This window comes from Microtus ochrogaster, chromosome 2, assembly GCF_000317375.1.
Source record: "Microtus ochrogaster isolate Prairie Vole_2 chromosome 2, MicOch1.0, whole genome shotgun sequence".
NCBI classification, from domain to species: Eukaryota; Metazoa; Chordata; class Mammalia; order Rodentia; family Cricetidae; genus Microtus; species Microtus ochrogaster.
This window is the reverse complement of record NC_022010.1, coordinates 48237893-48261011: the sequence shown is the minus strand read 5'-3', so window position 1 is coordinate 48261011 and position 23119 is coordinate 48237893. Positions and strand designations below refer to the sequence as shown.

The following is a 23119-nucleotide window of genomic DNA, read 5'->3' as shown; positions in this document are numbered from 1 at the left end:
CACACATACACACACACACGTTCATAGTTTTTTCTGCCCATATTTGAAAATTTGAACTGTCTTCATATATTCCACAGAAATTGATAAACTAATGCTTTAGGGTTTTAAATTTTTTATTCCTTGAAAACTTCTTTTAATGAGTTTTGACTACATTTATCCCTCCCCTCAGATGTGCCTCCAACTTTCCTGCCCATCTGTGGATGTTTGAATGAGAGTAGCCTACATAGATTCATAGTGTGAATGGTTGGTCCCGAGTTGGTGGAACTGTTTGGGAAAGATTGGAGGAAGTGTGTCACTGGGGATGGACTTTGAAGTTTCAAAAGCCCACACCTGGCCCAGTGTCTGTCTCTCTGTTTACCTGCTGCTGTGGATTAGGGTGTAAAGCTCTCAGCTACTGTTTCAGGGTCTATCTGCCCACTTTCCACTATAATTAAGTTATGGAAGCCCCTAATTAAATGCCTTTTTAAAAAAATAGGAGTTGCCTTTGACACAGTGCAGTAGAACAATAACTAAAATATAAGTTAACTTTGTGTTTTCTCCCCTGCCCCCCCCCCCACACATGGAGTTGGGAAGGAAGACATGAAGTACCATTCCTAGCTGAGGAGCTATTGTCAATTTAAAACTGCTGGGAGAGGAAGAGTCAGAGAGTCAGTTGTTTTAATACTCCAAAGTTTTGAGTAGCAATGCTTTAAAAGCTATATGAGTAATGTGAATCAGATTTTCTCCCTAATCAAATCTGATTGACTTTATTCCAGAATGCCCCAAGAAGAAAGAGTTTTTCTTAAAAAAAAAAAGGGGGGGGGGTTGTTTTCAGACCCAGAAAGACAAATATAAGAGTACTCACTCATAAGTGGCTTTTAGATACAAAACAAAGAAAAATCAGCCTACAATTCACAACCCCAGAGAACCCAGACAACAAGGAGGACCATAAAAGAGACATGCATGGATCTTACCTACATGCGAAGTAGAAAAAGACAAGGTCTCCTGAGTAAATTGGGAGCATGGGGACCATGAGACAGGGTAGAAAGACAGGAGGAAGGAAGGGAGGAAAATGGAGAAAATATATAACTCAATAAAAATAATAAAAATAAAATAAAAAGGGGTGTTTTGCTTGTCTGGAATGACTTTTTATGTAAATTCTCTCTTAAAGGTTAGAAATACTAGTCTAGAAATATTAGTCCAGACCTATTTGTTTAAAATTGAAGTATGAGGTACAGGGATTTCTTGAATTCATTTACTCTCTTTAGTGAAATGTTTGATTTTTATTTTGTCATTTCTTCAATTTAGTGAGTGATCTTGACCCTAACTCAAGTGCAATAATATACTGCTTTTGAAAGGCCTTTCTGTCTCAATCTTAAATCCATATGGGGCAATCCAGGTCACTCTTTCATCTTAAGATACAATTAGACAGCCTTGAAGCTATCAGTCAAGTTGTGTTGTGTTTCTGTAGTTTACGGACCTTGAACAATTAATCAACATCTCTAAGCCTCAATTTTTTTCATAAAAACACCATCTATGACATTATGCAATTAAAATCAGTGGAAATTAAAAGAGATATTCCATGTGAAGTGTTGATAGAGGAAACATGAAGATGTTAAGAAATATGTTCAAGTTACTTAGTCAGTGGCAGATCTGGATCCTGAGCTTGTGCTCCTGATTTCTTTTATGTTATCTGCCTCTATGATGTTGTTTCACAACATGTTCATTTAAAAATGTTTTTCTATTTACTACAGGGCTAAAATGTATTTTATAATGGTTACTTTCTATTTTTATTGTTGAACAATGAGAAAGATCTTCAAAATTGGAGGCATTTGATATATATATATGATCCAGTAGATGTACTTCTTTCAAGCATGATACAGGATTAAGTGGTAGACTAATAAGTGTACAAGCTTTGTTGGACTTTCTTCGGACTGCCAGCCCCCAAATAATGAAACAGATAATTATTATTAATTAAGAAATCTTGGCCGTTAGCTTAGGCTTGTTAATAACTAGCTCTTATAATTTAAATTAACCTGTTTCTATTAATCTATGTTCTGCCACATGGCTTTTTAACCCCTCTTCCATTCTGTCCGTCCAAGTCCTCAGTGTCTTGCTGCTGTCTCATTGTGCCTAAATTCATACCCTCAGTTCCTCTCTCTGCCCAGAAGGCCTGCTTAACCTATCCTGCCTAGTTATTGGCTATTCAGCTTTTTATTAAACCAATCACGATGCTACATCTTCATACAGTGTACAAATATCCTGCAACAATTAAGCTATAGAATGCTGTTGTTAAATGAACTAAAGAGGGAGACATTAGTGTCGTCAGGAATAAAATAAAAGTTTCAGACAAGGGGAGTTTGATTGGAAGTGTGATAGTGGGAACAGAGAGTAGGCTTGATCTCTAGTAAAGAAACTGTGGGTTTTGAAGGAGTTTAGAAATGTATGACCATAAGGTTGCACAAGACATTGGTATTAATTGGCGGTGATTTGTCAAGGTGTGGATGAAGGAAGAATAATGTATCCATCCTGTATTATATATTGAAACAAGAATATTGGAGACACCTAAACTGCTAATAGGTCTCAGGGCAGAGATTAAATATTTAAGACAGATGATAAAATTATCTAAAGTTGAAAAAGAAGAAACAACTTAATAATAGTAGAAACATTTTATATAGAGCTTTCCAGTTGCAATAGAGATTTTTTTTTATTTTTTTAATCTTTCAGTTCTGTTCCCTTTTATTGAGTAAATCAAATATAATTGAGTATCCTTTAGGGGTTTACCTCTGGACTGTTTGTTACAAATGTGACTGTATTTAAATCACTTCTTGAATACAATAATGTGATATGAGAGAAAGCATGAGATATACATATGTTTTAAAGAAAGTGCCTTTTTAAAAATCATATTTATTTATGCCTGAGGAGGGCATCATGCACCATGGAGTTGGTTATTTTGTTCCACCATTCAGGTCCCGGGCGTTGTAATCAGGTTGTCAAGCTTGGCAGCATATTTACCTGCTGAGCCCTCTCACTGGCTGGAGTGAGTTAAGTTTGAATTTAATTCCTTCCTATTTTGAAAAAGTACTTCTCTGTTAAGTTTAAGTAGTATAAATTCATACTTACATAATGTGTTCAATCTACAAGGCATGTTTACAAACACACTTCCCTTATGAATCTTAGATGTTTTTGAAAATTAGCAGTTGTAAACTTTAGATAAGCTACTACATGTGTTGGACTGTTTGTGTTGGACTGTTACGACAAAGTTCAATTGTGTTTTGAATATCCCTGGGGCTTTTATACTTCAAAAACAGAATTTCTGACCTTGAGTAGTTTGTAATTAAGTAATAGAGATTAATCTAAGTTCATAGTAGGCCTAGTAAAACATTGGGATATATAACATGTAATATTTATATATTTTTTCAGTTTTGTGTCAAAAGTCTGAGTTCTCATTATTTTCTATCACTCTAGTAGGTACATATGGTGACAATCGCAAATGTACTCAGTGAGAAAGAGTGATGATGGAAGTTATTGAGAATTTTTATGTTCCTTCATTAGTATGGAAAATTGAAACATTACTCCCAAATACAGAGATAATTATATATTGATTTAAAAATTACTCTAAGGATTTTATTTCACAGTAAAAAATTGTTATAACCATTAATGTTTTTAAAATATAATTTTTAAAGAAAATACTGCTTATATGTAGAAGATATTGAACTTAAAAAATTCTAGATATTTAGTCATAGCCCAAAGCTTAGTGTAGGACAGAAAATGAAAGACATAATCCCTGCTCATAAAGGAGCTTGGAATTGATCTGGGGAAAAAAAGTACTGCAGTCATTCTTCGGTCATGTTGAGTAAAAGCTAAACTGCTGTTGCTTTAGAGTCTTGGCACATAGTTCTTATAGCAGTGAAGCTATAACCTGGGATTTGAGAGAGAGGAGTGGGTGAATTAGCTATATATAAAACAATACTAACGATGTGAGCCTCATTTCTTTGTATGTATAAATCGCTTTCCCACTAATATATTTTAGAAGATACACTTTGAAAAGAGATGCTTTTGCGGCTTCAGTCACAGAGCAAACATGAAAGTTCTTAGGCATGTAAACAAATTTTTTCTTGAATACTAAATTCTGATGGGATTTTGTTGTCAGAGCTACAACAGAAACTGATGACATCAGCTCTGGTCTCCTAATAGAATTCTAATAGTTGTAACTCCTGCAGTTTTACATAAACATTAAAGTTCATTAATTTATTCTGCTATTAGTGGTGATTATATAAACCAGTTAAATTTCAAGGTAGTAATACAATTTTCTCTTACCAGGTGCTTTACATAATGGAAAATACATTACTGAAAAACCCTGCATACAACCTTTGTTTTGGGGACTTTAAAAAATTCAATATATTTCAGAATTACACTAAATATATAAATGATGATATTATAACTTTATTAGTCATTATTGCTATTATAGACAAGTTATTGATTTTTATTTACTTTGTATCTAAACGCTCTCTTTCTTTCTGCATGGGTTGGAGACTTTCTTCATTTAAAAGTTAGTCATTCTGCAAATGTTTATTGATGATATTCCAGACATACAACCTAAGTGATTGTATCATTTTTTCCTACTTTTCCTTTATTGAAAATAGTTTTTATACAAAATATTCCAATTCTTTTCCCTTCCCACAACTCCTCTGAGATCCTTCCTAACTAATACTAGTAATTATTAACTAAGCTTTTAAAATGTATTCTTTATCAACTTCTTACATGTATATAATGAATTTTAATTCCTTTTACCCCTGTTACCCCATTTCACTTCCTTCCCACACCCAGCATACTCCATAACCTGTTGTACAGTATTATCCTCTGAACTAGATTGCCACCATCTTTTAGGAGCTTCAGTGAGCTTGCTCACAAAAGGTCATCACATCTGGGCCTTTTGACTACTGTTTACTTTGCCTCATTGAAAGGTGGGAGGATCATGGGACCATAACCTGAGCATCTAGCTATCACTTCTAATCCATCTTATACAATTCTGCCCTAATTGCACTGGGTCTTGCAGAAATGAGGGGAAGGGGTTCTATTTATGCAGCCACGGAGGAGCTGTCATTTATGCTGGGTGCACACCTTTCAGTGTAGCATTAAAGTCACCTATGCTTCTGCCCGTAACCCCTTTCCCATTGCTCTCTGTTAGTAAGCTTTATAAACTCATTAGTTTTCCTAGGTAAACTAACGTGGAGCTCTACCTTGGTTTGTTGGGACCTTAGGAGGAGGGGTGGATGTTTGTTTACAAGTCTTCCATGGAAGGAATTTTAGCAACACACCCTCTGCACTATGAAAACAATTCACCAAGGAGGAGGTTTCAGTTCCAGCTTGATTTCTCCACTTCCTGTGACCAAAGTGTGTGTTGTCAGCAGTAGGATATTGCTATCACTTTCTGGTTGGCAGCTGGGAACAATTTTATGATCCATATTGTTTCAGTTGTCTTTACAAGATAACAAGCTGACCAACAGCTCATATGGCGGTATCATACATCTGGTACTGGGATTTTTAGTTTATAAACTAAAAATAGTTTATAATAATATATAATATATATAATATTATATAAAAATTAAATATTATAATAGTTTAATAAACTATGGCTTCTGAGAGGAAAGAGTACCTCCATTCCAATATTAAATTTTTTTATTTTATTAAGCTTATAAAATTGTAGGTTTCTTTCTTTTATTTATTTATTTATTTTTTGGATTTTCGAGACAGGGTTTCTCCGTAGCTTTTTGATTCCTGTCCTGGCACTAGCTCTTGTAGACCAGGCTAGCCTCAAACTCACAGAGATCCGCCTGCCTCTGCCTCCTGAGTGCTGGGATTAAAGGCGTGAGCCACCACCACCCGGCTCAAAATTGGAGGTTTCTATATGGCTTTTTTATAATCCTTCCTCTTTGCTATCTGTCACTCCACACTCTCCTCTGTCCTACCTTTCCATTCCTGTCCACACTTATACCTCTCATCCCATTATTTTCCTTCATTTATAACACAGTCTGTCACTATCCTCCTTAGGCCTTTCCCTTGCCCCAGTAGCTGTTTTATTTTTTTTTTCTGGCTTCTACAGATAACTCTTAAGTTAAGCAGAAACCTAAAGGTTTGACATATGATATCCACATATGGTAGAGAAAATATAGCATTTGTTTTTCTGGGTTTGTGTTACCTTACTCAGTGTAATATTTTACCAAGTGAATCCATTTACCTGCAAGTTTTATAATTTCGTTTCTCTTTGTAGCTGGGTAGTATTCCATTGTGTATATATACACCACATTTTCACATTAATTGACTCCAATTCCTAGTTATTATAAATAAGGCTATAATGAACATAGATGACCAAGAACGTCTATAGTTTGATATGAGTCTTTGGAAGCCATGTTTAGGAGTAGTGTATCTGAGTCATATGGCAGTTCTATATCTAGTTTCTGAGGAACCTTCACACTTAAGTTCTACAGTGGCTGCACCAGTTTATACTCCCATCAGCAGTGAATAGGGAATGATTTTCCCCACATTCTCACCAGTATTTGTTGTCATTTTTTCTCTTGATTTTAGATGTTCTTACTTCAGAAAGATGAAGCCTCAAAATAGTTTTATTTTGTATTTCCTTAATAGCCGAGGATGGTGAATACTTTAAAAAATATTTTTCAGTATTTCTTCATTTGACAGCTCCCTGTTCAGTTTGCTAGCCTATTCTCAAAACTGTTTTTCTTGGTGTTTTTGAGAAAAGGTACCAAACCACGTGGCTAAACATAGACAAGAATTATGGGTTAATTTAAGTTGTAAGAGCTAGTTAATAATAAGCTTGAGCTAATAGGCTGAACAGTTTATAATTGATATAAGCCTCTGTGTGTTTCTTTGGGTCTGAACAACTGTAGGACCAGGTGGGACAGAAACTTCTGTCAACACTTTAAGATTGTTTTTCCAATTTCTGTGAAGAATTGCATTAGAAGTTTGATGGGGATTACATTGTATCTGTAGATTGCTTTTGGGAGGATGGCCATTTCACAATAGTAATCCCACAAACTCATTACTAAATAATTTCTAAAAGATCCATTTATGTAAGTGTGTGTATGGTGTGTGCTTGTGTGGTATGTGAGTGTTCATGTATCAGGAGGATTACACCATTCCTTATTCTCTTGAGACAGTCCTTCACTGAATCTGTATTTGCAGCTAGAAAGCCTAGCAAATCCGTCTTTTTACAATTGTCTCCCACAGTGCTGAGTTAATAAGTGCCTGTGTGTCTACATGGGGCTTTTAAATATGGGTGCTAGAGATGAAAACTCAGATCTTCGTGCTTGTGCAGGAAGTGTTCTCACCCGCTGAGCCATCTCCCTAGTTCCCTAGAAAGTGTTGGAAGTCTCTTGATGTGGGAGTGATTTCTTATTAATAAAGAAACTGCCTAGGCCCCTTGATAGGCCCACCCTTAGGTGGGTGGAGTAAACAGAACAGAATTCTGGGAGAAATAATCTGAGTCAAGGAGTCGCCATGATTGTCCCACTCCAGACAGACGCAGGTTAAGATTTTCCTGGTAAGCCAGCTCGTGGGCTACAAAGATTAATAGAAATGGGTTAGATTAATATGTAAGAGCTAGCCAATAAGAGGCTGGAACTAATGGGGCCAGGCAGTGTTTAAAAGAATACAGTTTCCGTGTAATTATTTCGGGTATAAAGCTAGCCGTGCAGGCGGCCGGGTGCTGGGGACGCAGCTCCGCCGCTCTTATCTTTTATTTTTTATTTTCTTATGTGAATCTTTTCAATTCAAGATAAGTGCTGAAATAGTTTGAACCTATAAAACAAAGCTAAAGAATAATGATAGGTCTTTTCCTGGTTTTAATAGGAATTAGTATAGCTTTTGCTATTTATTATGTGCATTGCTATTTTTGTTAATATTTGCCATCTTTGGGTAGTTTTCTTTTAATTGTATTTTGTATTAATCACTAAAGTTCATCAGATGGCTTTCTAGAAACCATTAACAACATGTTTCTATTCTTCCATTTGTTGATGTAATACTGTCAATATACATCCTGACATTGAATTATTCTTGTGTTAATTTAGATGAGATTAGGTAGCTCATTGCATATAGTACTGAGTTTTGCATTTTTTTCAATTGTATCATGTACTTTAGTCATATTTATCACCATCTTATACCTTTCCTTTATTTTCCCTTCTCCAACTCACTTCTGGGAATTTCCTCCCTTTTTCTAATCTCCTTTCTGCTTTCATATCATGTGTGTGTGTGTGTGTGTGTGTGTGTATAAAGAATTATAGAAACTAAAAAATCATAGAAAAATGGTATTTGACTTTTTATATTTGAGTTAATTCACTTAATATGATTATCTCCAGTTGCATCAATCATTCCCCTCCAAAGGATATAATTTCATTCCTTATGGCTGAATAAAAAAACTCCATTGTATATATATGTCATATTTTCTGTATACATTTACCTATTAGCAGCTACTTAGACCAAGTCTATGACTTGGCTACTGTGAGTAGAGCTGTAATAGACACGTATATTCAGGTATCTCTGTGGCATAGAGTCCTTCGGGTCCTTTAGAAGTGATATAGCTGGGTCATATGACAGATCTATTTTTAGTCTTTATTTTTTATTTTTTTGAGGACACTCCATATGGATTTCCACAGTGTTTGTACCAATTTACCTCCCCATCAGCAGTGTATAAGGATTTTCATTCTCTGGCATCCTCTCTAACAACTATTGTTCCTTGTTTACTCAGTGATAGCCATTTAAATTGACGTTCATTTCCTGATGGCTAAGGATGTTGAATATATTCCCATATGTTTTCTGTCTTTTGGGGGCTTTAACAATTGAAAACTATCTGTTTATGTTATCCCCTCTTTATTAATTAGCTTTTTATTGTTTTGTTTTTATGAGTTCTTTATATATCCTAGATATTAATCCTCCGACAGATGTATAGATAGCAAGATTTTTCTCCTGTTTGAAAGGTTATATTCAATTAACTGTTTATTTTACCGTGAAGACACTTTTTAACTTCATGTAAACTCATTTTCAGTTCTTGGTAGTATTTCCTGAGCAATTAGAGACTCTTCTACTTAGTTTCAGCTATCAACTTGACATAGCCTAGACAATCTAAGGAGTTTCAATAAGGGCATTGTCTCCATCGTATTGACTTGTGCGTTGTCTGTAGGTCATTTTCTTGATTACTAATTGATGTAGTATGGTTCAGACCACTATGAGAGGCAGAGAGTCCTGAACTGTATAAGAAAGCTAGCTGAGCAGAAGCAAGTGAGCACAGCGGGAGCTAGCCTCTAAGTACTTTTCCTCCATGGTTCCAGGGTCTGCTCCTGCTTGAGTTTCTACTCTGCCCTGATTCCCCTCAATGATGGGTTGGGGTTGGAAGTGGAAGGAAGCTAAATAAACTGTTTCCTCCAAGACACTTTGTGTTTATCACATTAACAGAAGGCAGACTGGAACAGAGTACATTCTAGAAAAATTTTGCCTCTGTTTATATCTGAGGTGTTTCCCACTAATAGTTTTAGAATTCTAAGATTGACTTAATTTTTATTTAAATGTATAAATTTAATTGTCTGTGTGGGGGCTTGTGTACATGTATGCAGGTATCTATAGAGGCCTGAAGAGGGTGTTGAAGCCTCTGGAGCTGGAGTTACAGTAGGTTTGAGTCCTTTAAAATAGGTGCTGGGAACCAAACTCAGGTCTTGTTTGACAGCAAGTGCTCTTAACTGCTGAGCCATTTCTCTGGGTCCCCAGAATTTCAAGGCTTACATTATTATTTTTTAAAAATATTTTCTTTGAGTTTTTGAGACAGGGTTTCTCTGTGTATCATCCTTCCAGCCTTTGCCCTAAAGCTGTCTGTATGTGACAACGAAGTGAGTTCTTATAGGCAATGAACAGATGGTTCTACTTTAAAATCCAATCTCCTAGTCTGTCTTTTGATTAAGAGATTGAAAGCATTAACATATGCAGTTACAATTTAAAGGCGAGCATTTAGTCCCTCTGTTCTATTGTTTGTACTGTTTGTTCCTTTCACATTTCTCTATCCCGTAAACTGTATTCTTTCCTGAGGCTTCATGGATCTTCTATATTTTCTCTATTGTATATAGGATTCCTCTGAGGGTCTTCTGTAGCTCTGGCGTAATGGTCATAAATTCCTTTAGTTTGTGTCTATAGTTAAACATTTTATTTCTCCTTCCATTAAGAAGGACAGCTTTGCTATGTAGTGTAACCTGGCTTGGCAGTTTTTTATTTGATCATTCCATGCCCTCCTAGCTTTTAGACTTTCTATTGAGAAACCTGCTCTTATTCTGACAGGTTTGCTGATATGTGAGTTGGTGTTTTTCTCTTGCAGCTTTCGATTTACTTTCTTTGTTGTGTTAGTGTTTTAACTGTAATATGACATGGGAGGTTAATTTCTGGTTCTGTCCGACAGTCTAAATGCATCCTCTAGCCTGGTGGCCGTCTCTTTCCCTATGTTAGGAAAAATTTTCTGCTATACTATCCCTTTAGTATAATATTTTTCTTCATCTATGTGCATAACTCATAAGCTTGGCTTTTAAAATGATGGTCCATAAATCTCATATGCCCCACTTATATTTTTAAAAATTGTCAGAATATTCTAATTCATCTACTTGGTTATGATAGTCTTTTTTCCACTTGATTCATTGTATAGGTGAGACTTTCCACTGAGTTTATCATTTGACTTAATTGAACTTTCCATTTACAGTTTTTTTCAATATTTCTCTCTCCTTAAATTCTAATTTTTTATATCGACTTCCTTTTTTCATTATGTTGTTGGCTTGAGTTCTCTTTTAATCCATTCAGGAGTTTGTTAATGTGCCTCTTCTTCTGATTTTTTGATTTTGTTTTGGAGACAGTATCTCACTTGTAGTTCTGGATAACATGGAACTCACTATGTAGACCAGACTGGCTTTGAACTCATGAAGAAGCTGCCTGCCTCAGTGTCCCAAGTGCTGTAATTAAAGACATGTACCACCTTGACTAGCCTATTTATGCCTTCTCTCTCTTTTTAAAGACAGATTTAATATTATTCTTTTTAAAGTTCTATGTTTTGATTTTTTCTTCGATTTTTAATTATTTTATTTTATACGTGTTGAATATTTTATGTGTATAAGCATTTTGCCTGCATGTGTATATGTGTATCATGTACATGCCTGGTGCCATGGAAGCCAGAAGAGGACATTGGATCCCCTAGGACTAGAGTTACAGACAGTTTTGAGCTGCCATGTGATTGCTGGGAATTGAACCCAGGATATCTGGAAGAGCAACCAGTACTCTTAACCAATGAGCCATCTATCTCTCTAGCATTGTTTTTTTTTTTTTTAATTTTCAAATTCACTCCCATTAAAGGAAATTACTATGGAATTAGTAACTTTTTGAGGTGTTGCAGCGTTTTGATTTTTCATGTTTCTGCTTTTGTTTGTTTATGTTAGGATTGTGTACCTATGTTCAGATGGCCAGTTAGATTTTGTTTTCATTGCTCACACTCTTTAGTGGAAGTGTTTGCAATGTTCAAGTCGCAGTAGGTTGTGATAATCCTTCCCCCATTGTATCTTAGTAGTATCTTAGTAGTAGGCCATATCTTCAATGCACACTCTAACTCCGGCATTACTCCAAGAGCAGAATTCTACCTGAATAAATAATACAATCAAAGAATAGGCCCATTATGATAATACACCAATAACTAATTAAAACTCAACTGTCTTACCAGTTTCAAAATTTTAATAATTTAGTAAATATAGGAACATAGTATTGTGTGTATAACAATACTAGTTAGAGCCGGACGGTGGTGGCGCACGCCTTTAATCCCAGCACTTGGGAGACAGAGCCAGGCGGATCTCTGGGAGTTCTTTAAGGATTACAGATGCCAGGCATCCTCCTGGGTAGTCTTTTTTTGCTGGTCAGACTGTGATGCTGGTCATACCTCAAGACTGTTTTTTATGTTGGCTTGAGAATGCTGGTCGTGCCTTTGGGGGTGCTTCTCAAGATCAAGGATATCTTCAAAAGTGGAGTCTGTGTTCTACTCCGAAGGTAAACTAGTAGCTGGATATGGTGGTGCCTGCCTTTAATCCCAGAATTTGAGCAGAGGCAGATCTCTGTGAGTTCAAGACATGCTTGGCCTACCTAGCAAGCTATGTAGTTAGACCCTGTCAAAATAAATAAATAAATAAATAAATAAATAAATAAATAAAAAAATAAAAAATAAAACTAAGATGACTTAGGTCACAATTCCAGTTCATTGAATAGGGTGTAGTTCTTATCCAAAGTTTTTCCCCTCTGCAGTTCAAGTTTTGGATTTTAAACTCACAATACTTGTTCTATGTACTAGGAACATGGTTCAGGGAGAGTTATCAAGCTGCCCACTAAACCGGACTCTTTAGAAAATGGTTTGGATGCTTCCCCCATCTTGGACAAAGAGGAGAGGGTTTCCTTGGTATCTCATCCCTCTGCTAAGTGCAGTTGACACAGTCAGTCTTTGTCCTCTCCCTTTAAGATGTCTGTGTTCAGCGCACACTGCAGATTTCTCAGGCTCCCTGGCTTTTGCTGCCATCTGCAGTTGCTCTGGCTCTCTGAGCCAGCTTCTCTCTCCAGGACAGGTTCTGGACTTTTCTCCTCTATTGCCTCGCAAGTTTATAATTCCACTTTATTTCTGAAACTAGAGATTTCCTGCCATCCTCAGCCTCTTATTGAAACTGTTTTCCAACTATTTGCAGTTAACCCTCCACAGATTCTAGCCAACTGCGGCTGGGTGGTGTTCACCATCTTCTGCTCTCAAAGCTTTTGTTTAAATCCAACAGAGACAAAATAAAATTTCTTTTTCTTTTCTATACAAAAGAAATATAGTGCCAATGATCTTTTCACTTTATAGAGAAAATTCATTTTTATTTTTACTTTTTCCAATAATAATGTATCTATTTAAATATTATAAGGAGATCATGCAATTAATCTGAAGAACCAGTCAGCATCACAAACTAATAAGCTCACAGAGGTTGTAGTGACATCAAGTACAGCATGCTCGTAAGATTCCTTTTGAGAAATACCATTTGTAAAGAGACTTACATGATAAAAATTATGTTCATTTCTCTGTATCATACATATAATTATTTTGTGAATAGATAGAAGTTCTTACAGTTTGAAGCTCAGACCTTTAGGGATCAAAATTTAAGGAAAGAAAATGATTAAGTAAGTTAATTTTGATGTCAAATATGTATAAAGATATAGGAAGTATATTCATGTAGTCTATATACTCCAGATATACTTAAAGATGATGCAATTATATATGACATCATACTTCTATTTCTACAATAAACTATTTGAAATACATTTCGTTATTGTCTTTATTAATGGATTAGATTACTAATATCTTATTTAGCATTTTGTACTTATGTTCATTAATATTTTCCTTTACAATGCTTAAGATAACATAAATTATATAAGTTGTACAATGTAATGAGTTTTCTTTGGTATTATTACCATAGTAAGAGTAGTATTTTATCTCTCAGGGTCTTTTGTCTCTAGCCCATTCTTCTTCTGCTCATGAGCCCAGGATGGCTAGTTGGTTTGTTTTTGTCACTACAGGTTGTTTGCCTGCCATTTGATTGTCTGACTTTACCTCACTAAAAATATGTACGTTATATTTATCACTAAAATGAAATTTGGGCAATTGAGGGAAGAATTTGACATTGAATTAATAGCAAGCAGATAAAAACTAAGCAAGTTAAGAAAACAATTTCAGTCCCAGGGAGTAAACAATTTGCGTGGCAAAATAAGAGAGTAGCAATAGCACAATGCAAGTAATTATGCTTTATTGGGGAGATAGGCATTTAGTAAGAACATGTGCCTGTGTAATGGGGAGCAAAAAAAAGAAAATGCTTTTCCTAAAAGTTAGTAGCAGCATAAAAACTGTTAAGATACATCAAGTAAAAGAACCAAATCAAATATCAGAAAAGAATAAAAATAATTAAATCTGGAAAGGAAGTTATTAAAGGGCGATAGGACGGATGAATTTTAATCATCACAAATTATTTGATTTGTTAAACTGCAGGACAGTGATAGAAAATAAAATTAGGTGGGAGAGAAACAAGTAGGACACAAAATTGCAATGCATTAGTCACAATACTTTTATAATCATTCATATTTCCGAATCTATTAGTAATACCTTTTTACTGTTACATTGTATTTCATTTCATGGTTATATCACATTTTAAAATTCTTTTGTTGATAGGCATCTGGGATATTTCTGATTTTCTACTATTATGATTAAAGCTGCTAGTATCATAATTAAAAAATTATTTTGTGGACATATGCCTTAAATTTTCTGAGGTGCATATTCAGTGGAATCGCTAGGGCCTGGTACAGGTATAAATGGTATATGTTTAGTTTGTTTACAAATTATAAGATAGTCTTTTCTTTTCAAGACAAAGTTTCTCTGTGTAACCCTGTCTTGGAACTCACTCTGTAGAGAGGCTGGACCAAAACTCACAGATACCCATGTCTCTGCCTCTAAAATCTTGGGATTAAAGGTGTGCCACCACTGCCTGACTGTATGATAATTCTCTAAAGTGATTACAAAATAATTTATTTTGTACTGTCACCAACAATGTTTTAGAGGTTATTCCGTGCCCATGTTGCCCATTTTTTCATCTAAAAGCTAATTATAGTCATCCCTGTGGTCATGTAATAGTGTCTTGCTTTGATTTCAATCTTTCCTTCCCTGACAGCTGTTTCTACTCCTCTCTTTCAGACAGTTCGGCATGGTTTTCCTTATCAGCCCACAGCACTGGCCTTTGATCCAGTCCAGAAAATCTTGGCTATTGGAACGAGAACAGGTGCTATACGAATGTATCCTTAACTTTTGTTAATTATTCATTCAAGTAAGTAAAGCATTTATAACCAAAAAGTGTATTGTTTCCTTAACAATTAATAACCATTGCTCAAATCACTACTGTCAAATTTCTTAGTATAGTTTTTGCCTTTGAGATCACTGTTGATGTTATTGCTCACTTGTGTTGTTTTCTTTTTCTGTTCAGTCTAGTTAGAAGTTTGTCAGTTATATACATTTCTTTATTATTTACCTCTATTCTTTCAAAGTTTCTACTTTGAGCTTTTTTGAAATTTACTTAGGGTTTAGTTTGTCCCATTTTAGTTTCTTAAGGTAGAAGCAGACATTAATTTGACAGTTTCTTTTATAATAATGTGCATATAGTGCTATAGGTTTATTCCCAAATGCATTTTAACATAGTCTCCTTTTCTTGTAAATTAAACCTTTTATTTTAGGATTTACATTAAGTATAAGAAATATTTTTGAGACATCTCGTGTATTCTCTGATCCAGTTTCTTTTACCTGTAATGTTTTATAAAACTGTTGTGTGATACCACATCTAGGAACCTGGAGAGATGGCTCAGCTGCAAAAGTACTTGTTATTCTTGTAGATGGTTCCTAGCATCAGTAGGGTGGCTCCTAATGGTCTATAACTGCATTACAGAGGGTTTAGTGCCCTCTTCTGGCTTCTGAGGGCAACAGGCATACACATGGCGCTCATACATTCATGCAGGCACTCATACATAAACATAGATTTAAAAAAATCTTAAGAACAACATTCTATACTTCTACAGTCACCTTATTTTGGCAAAGAGACCAACAACACTGGTGCTGGCAAAACTGGTTAATGACACGTGCAAGAATGAAACTAGATTTTTCTCTCTCATTCTGCATAAAACTCAACTCCAGTATATCAAAGATTTCAGTGTAAGAATTTAGTACCCTGAATCTGATGGAGGAGGAAGTAGGGAATATACATGAACTTATTGGCACAGAAAAGGAACAGTTATTCACTGGAAACAGGTGCAGTCACTATGGATATCAGTGTGGAGATTCTTCTCAAAGCTAGAAATAGAGCTGCTATATGATTAGCTAAACTCCTCTTGGACATATACCTAAAAAACTCTGTGGTGGTGCTTTAAATGGGATTGGCCCACAGAGGCTCATATATTTAAATGTTTGATCCCTAGTTGAAGTGTTTGGGGAAGTATTAGAAATGTGGCCTCGCTGGAAGAGGTGTGTCACTTGAAGTTTCAAAAGCCCATGCCAAGTCTGGGCTTTCTATCTCTGCCCCCAACTTGTGGATCAGAAGTACTGTCTCGTCTCAGCACCCTGACACCCTGCCTGCCTGCCTGCTGCCATGCTTCCTGTCGTGATGGTCAGGAATTCACCCTCTGAAGTGTAAGCAAGCTCCCAATTAAAGGCTTTCTTTTATAAGTTGCCTTGGTCATGGTGTCTCTACAGTAGTAGAAAAACAAATGGGAAAACTCTGTATCCTATTGTAGGGAAACTTGCTCATCTACATTCATTATGTCTCTAATCACAAGAGCCAGGAAAGGGAAACAACCTAGATGTCCATGAATAGGTAAGGAATCTGTGGTGCTGTGAAATGTTAAGCTCTTTTGGCTTTTTGAGCTCCTATCACCCAGTTCCCAAATAAATCACATGGAGGCTTATTATTACTTATGAATGCCCTGCCTTTGGGTGGCTTGTTTCTTGCCAGCTTTTCTTAAATTATCCCAACTGCCTTTTGCCTCTGGGCTTCTATCTTTCTCTATTTTTGTTTACCTTTCTTGTGTTCTTTCTCCATGGCTTGCTGTGTGGCTGGGTGGTTGGTCCCTGACGTCCTCCCCTCCTTGTTCTCTTGCTCCTCAGTAGCTCTCCTCCCAGAGTTCTCCTTCTATTTATACTCTCTGCCTGTTAGCCCCGCCTATCCTTGCTCCTGCCTTGCTATTGGCTATCTTTAGTAAGATCATCAGGTGTTTTAAACAGGCACAGTAACACAGCTTCACAGAGTTAAGCAAATGTAGTGTAAACAAAAGTCACACACCTGAAAATAATATTTCCCAACAATATGGTATGTTAAAAAATTGAATATTATTCATCTGTTAAGAAAAATGAAACTAAAATTCACAGGTAGGTAGATGAATCTTGAAATAATCATTTTATTTCTAAACAAATGTCCTATGTTTTTTTTCCTTTGTGAATGTTAGTTTTGTATCTCCAGATATGTGTGTTTCCTTTGCAATGCACATAGAGATTAATAAATTATTAAGGTGCTATATGGACGGGAGGACTTCAGGGAAGGGGAGATAGAACACGGTGGTATAAAGGGTTAAAGGAAAATACTGGAACAGGAAGGGCTTAATGGGGTGGGTAATGGGAGGGCAGGGTAGAGAAAAGAATAAGAGAAAGGGGTAAATAATTCTAAATACTTTGAAAAATTCATATAGAAACTTACCACTGCAGAAACTTCCTAAATATATATGTATTATGCACATTAATCATATGTAATAAGAGTTTAAATGAAGTCACCCTATAATGGAATAATAATGCCCCTGCTAGACCCCACAGGCTAGCAGGGTACAGTGCCACAAATAGGTTACTTCTTTTGGAGTTGCTGGCCATTGAAGTTCCATAGACCCTCCCAAACATTACAGATGATTGCCAAAGCTTTTTACCTTCCATAACCAGACAGTAAGTCCGTATTACTGAAGATACTACCTAGTTGAGTCACAAGAACACAGAGAAATCAAGATGGCATTCACCTGGAAGTTTCATGCCTATAGGCTAGCTTTCACCATGCTGGAAGATGCTATGCATGCTCTTGGAGTAGAAAAGCAATCACTTATATTATACGGCTACAGTAATGGTTGACTTGGTAAGACATGTCCACTTGTGCAATAGTGGCACATCCACTGGTATAATAACGGCATGAACAATATGGGAATAACCAACCACTTTCTTCTTGGATTTAAGGTTCACTCCACTGATTGAAACCCATACCTGATACAAATATTGGGCCCACAAACTGGTAGTAGATAGGCCCAGGCCCTAGGGAAGAAACTACTCTTACTCTGCTAAAGGACATAATAGTAAACCAACTCCTAATGACTTATCATTCTATACAAAGACCAACGTATCTCTTAACCCTCATTAGAACATCTTTTGCAGTAGATGAAACACCTCGACCAAAACAAAGTTTTGGTGAGGAAAGGGTTTATTTGGCTTACACTACATCGCTGTTCGTCATTGAAGGAAGTCAGGACAGAAACTCCAACAGGTCAGGAACTTGGAGACAGGATCTGGTGCAGAGGCCATGGAGAGGCGCTGCCTGCTGGCTTGTTCTTCATGGTTTGTTCAGCCTTCTTTCTTATAGAACCCAGGACCACCAGCTCAGGGGTAGTACCACTCACCATGGGCTGGGTCCTCCCACATCAGTCACTAATTAAGAAAATGCCTTACAGCTGGATCCTATGAAGGCATTTTTTTCAGTTGAGGTTCCCTCCTTTCAGACAACTCTAACTTGTGTCAAATTGACACAAAACTAGGCAGGCCAGGGGAGAATATAAATAGAAAAGGAAACTTTAGGGGCACTGAAGGGTGTGTGTAGGTATGGCAGGGAGGAGTGGAGGCTGGCTAAAGGTAGACGGAAAAGAGAGATGAAGATATGCTGTCAGGTATCTTAGAACTACCAGACCTCTCAGCAGCTCCAGAGACTTACAAACCTGGGCTGGGCACTCAGTGCTCTTTGCCAGCAATAAAAGAGAAATGAAGCCAGGCGGTGGTGCCATGTGCTTTTCATCCAAGAACTCAGGAGGCAGAGGCAGGTGGATCTCTGTGGGTTTGAGGCCTGCCTGGTCTACAATGTGAGTCCAGGACAGCCAGGATTGATACACCTGTCTTAAAAAAGAAACCCTGTATTATAACACATACACCCCACCCCACCCCCAAAATAAAAGAGGAAGAAAGGAAAGAAGAAGAAAGAAGGAAGGAAAGAAAGAGACAAAACAAGAAGATCGAGAGAAAAGTGAAAACTGTATTTTTTTTTAAAGGATATGGGGCAAGAAAAGACAGGGGTGAGCAGACCTGCTAAATTGACATTGGGCATTAAATAAATAAATGGGTATAGGGAGAAAGGGATGCAAACACAGGACATAAAACCTATTGCTGAGTTCCATCTGACATCTCATTTGTCCCCTCTCTGGCTCCTAAAACCTGTCTTGCTACTGGAATTGCTCTGCAATGGGTGGTCCCCGTCCGGTTTTCCATATTTCTGAGGACTCCATATCTCTGGATCAAGCTCTACCTCTGAACTTGGTTCTAGCTCTGGTTCCTGCTTGGGTTTGGCTATGCTTGCATCTTCCTAAAGCTCTGGCTCTTACTTGGCTTGATGTCTGGAACTGACTCCCTACTCCTGAGGCTGAGTTTTAGCGCATCTTCCCTGAGTGGTAATGGGAACCAGGAGCAGATGGCTGTGAGGGCAGGGAAACGAAGGAAGACTGTCAGAGCCACAGGTGTATCTGACATACTTTATTCACTCCAGGTAAGAGATGCCCCGCGTCCAAGAATACAGAATTGCACAAGGTGGCTCTTGCCAGAATTTGTTGCATAACAAGTTACATAAAAAGGACTTTTATCCTTAGTCACAGTTCCTTATATATCCCATTGCAGCCATCTTATCGAAGTCGTTCTGAGTATCCATACCATTGCCATGTTGTCTAAATTTATATCTGGCACTCATAGCCTTTATTCCCTTTCAGGTGATCAGTTGAATCATTCCTTAGTGTTCTCTCTGTGGAGGAGGGGCCAGTGGGAACCCTTGAGTCAGCCATTTCTCTGTTCAGGCCCCAGGGTGTGGAAGATCAAAGGCTTTAAGGTGTTGGCGGTTCTCCCTCCCTAACCTCAGCCGCTCTGTACTCTGCTTCTGCTTCTCGGTTCTGTAAGTCAGTGTGTTTGAGGAAAGCCACCTCCCAGCAGGTTCTTGAATTTCTTTGGTATTTGTTATAATGTTTCCCTATTGTTCATTTCTGATTCTGTTCATTTGCATCCACTCTTTCTTTTGTCTGTCAATCTTGTTTATCTTCTCAAAGAACTGTGCCTTAGATTGGTGATTCTTCGTACAATTCTTTGTATTGTTCTCTTTGTATTTTTATTATTTCTTGTCATAGATTGGTTTTAAATTTGGTTTGTTTTTGTTTTTCCAACTTTTTGAGTTGCATCATTAAGCTACCTTTTGTGTCTTGGTTTCTCCATATTCTATGGCTCAAGTATGTGATGTCTTTAGCAGTACGGTATTGCCATCAAGTTCTGAATGGTGATCAGTGACATCAGCATATGCTTGTAATGTTTGTGGATCTATGAGATCCCATTTTATAACAACTCAAAAAGAGTTAACCCATTTCAGGTATTTTTTTTTTTAATTTGCTACCATGTGTTATCTAGTTGGGTTATTTTTCCCCTATTGTAGGATAACTCCATTAAAATTCTTTTCATGTGTGTATGTGTACATGAATATATTTTTCGAAGATACTACAACAGTAGGTTTATGACTTTTCAAAAGGCCTTTAGTATTAGTTATTCCCTCCCCATTTTCCTTCCTCTGTTCAATGGTTTATTGGATAGAGGCCATCCCATCCCCACCCCAATTTAACCCTTTTTGTTCCATCATTCCTCTTGAACCCTTTATATCTTTTAGCTGATGAATGTAATCCATTTACATTCAAGATCACAACAGAGTCAAAACCATTACTACTGTTATTTTTGTCATTTTTCTTTTTGGTGTTTTGAATAGTTAATGTTCTTTCTTTCCTTTGTTATTGCTAATTACGATTTTGTGGTCTATTGCTTTGATAAGGTTTGATTCTTTCTTTTCTCTCTCTTGTGAATCTCTTCTGGTGAGTTACATATTTTCATGATAGAAGTTATCTTTTGATTTTGGATGTAGGACTTCCTGAACCATATTTTGTAGTTGTCTAGTGGTGATGACCTTCTTGAGTTTTGGGTTTTTTTTTGAGAGGTTTTTATTTCTCTTTTGTTTCTGAAAAGCTTTGCAATGTCTTGCTTAGAAATTGTTTTATTCCAGAAGATACAATGAGTTATTCTGTTCTCTCTTGGCTTATAAAGTTCAGGTGGAAGTTTCTGTCCCACCAGCCACCTCCCAAATAACCATACAGAAACTTTTTATTAATTATAAATGCTCAGTTGATAGCTTAGGCTTGCTACTAACCAGCTCTTATATCATAACCCATATTATCTATGCTCTACAACATGGCTCAGTACCTCTTTTTCAGTATGGTATGTTAATCTTGCTTCTTTCTGTGTCTCTGAGTGTCTCTACCCTCCTTCTTCCCAGTGGTCTCCCACTCTGACTCTCATTCTAAATTCTTCCTGCCTAGCTATTGGCCGGTTGGCACTTTATTACACAAATGAGAGCAAAACATATTCAAAGTGTACAACAGAATTATTTTACAACATTTCCCCCCTTTTGTCTAATTAAAAAGGAAGGTTCTAACTTTAACATAGTAAGATACATTAAAACAGTTATCAAGTAAGAATTACAGTCACAATATATTGTCCCCTTGTATTTGGCAAATTTGGAGAAAAATACTCTATTATTTAGCTTATCTTTGTAAATCTAAAGTTTTATACTTAATTTATTTTTTATTATAATTAAGGAAAACTACAGGTTTAACTATTTAGTCTTTAACTCTATCAAAGACCCCAGAAGAATGTAATATTATCTAACAACAGGGACATCTGGCTTCCTGGACAGTCACTCACAGTTCCTCTATATATTGAGGCATCCATCTTTGGCCTTCAGGGCTAGTATATTTTACAGACATTTTTGAGAAGCAGGTAATCTTAAACTGTCCTACCTGCCTTGGCAAAATTTGGCAGTCACTTTCTTTTGCGTTCTGCTGGTCCAGTTTGGACAGCAGGCTGTCATCAGTCAAAGCAAGGACAGTTTTATTGCTCAAATGGCTATCATTTGCCATAAAGAAAGCAAACTCCATATGGAGGTTCGTCAATGCCCCTCATCTTTTTTGAAGTAAATTGACACTGCCAGGAGCAGATGTGTCTTGTCATCGAAAGCCTTAAGTTATTAAACCTTTCAACGCCATATTCTGTAGGTCTGTGACGTGTTTGAAGACCATCTATCTATCTAAATATATCTGTTTAACCTTGAAAACATACCTAACATGACTACAAGTTTTATTATAGATGACTAACTACTAACTTGTATTAGTTAATTATACATTACATGTTTAAATTAGGTTCAGAGGCATAATACCCCAAGCAAGAGTAGAAACATACATATAGTATAACAAAAAAAAACTTTAAACTTGTATCAGTAAACTGAAATCCATACCAATGTAAAATATTTTGAGATTAATAGGTGCTTTTTGGATTAAAGTAAACCCAATTATCTACCCTTTTATCTCATTTCTATATCATATCTTCCTTTTTTCTTTAGAAAGAGATCTTTGACTTTATCTCCTTTGTTTAGTTTTTCCTCTGTCCATGACCAATAACAACTTATAACCAAACCCCCTTAAATGATGATGTTGTTTTCTCTAGACTGCTTCCTTTTGTCTGGGGGCACTGGCATTGTTGGGGGACCCTGAGAAAGTTAAGATAATGGTCAAATTGTGGCTGAAGAAGTCTGTGAGGCCTGACCCTCTCAGCCAGTAGCCTTGAAGCTGTTCTGAAAGCAGAACTCTGAGGAAACTGCAATAGATGTGCTCTGAGATGTTGGATCACCAAGGCCATTCATTTTTATTAGTGTCTTGTCCCCTTACTCTGAAAGTACATAAACTTTTAAAGGTAATATACACATCAGCATTAATACAAGTATATACTGTGTGTTGTATACAAGTTATCCAATAGTGACTGTTTTATATTTGAGCAGGTAAAATATACGTTACATGCCATATAGTTTTCTAAGGTTTATTTCTTCATGTCAGTAGGCAGTATTTTCAAGGGGGTCTTCTTCAATCAAACTTGATCATCTTCAACCCTGAATGAATTTATAGCCTTTTATTTTTTTGTGGGAATAAAAGCATGACCTCTTCTCAAAGCAATACACAGTTTGACTTCCATTTTAAAGTTGATTTAATTTAGCAGTTTCTATAATCTAACATCTGTCAGCAACTATTGTACATTCATCATCAATTAAAAAATTCAAAGGCGACACAATAACATAAATGATCCAGACTCCCTGTGTTTTTCCCATATCTACGTGAGTTATTCATTTTATTATTATTCTTT

At 36.5% G+C, this 23119-nt stretch overlaps 1 protein-coding gene across 9 annotated transcripts in view; it reads left to right on the top strand.

Moving 5' to 3' along the window:
- The window catches only part of Stxbp5l (syntaxin binding protein 5 like), a 250576-nt gene that overhangs the window by 24556 nt on the left and 202901 nt on the right, over positions 1 to 23119 (top strand). For all 9 annotated transcript variants that reach the window (XM_026785910.1, XM_026785901.1, XM_026785891.1 and 6 more), the window contains exon 3: positions 14771 to 14868. In XM_026785910.1, the coding sequence (XP_026641711.1) occupies positions 14771 to 14868 (98 nt within the window). The remainder of the gene's footprint in view (positions 1 to 14770; positions 14869 to 23119) is intronic.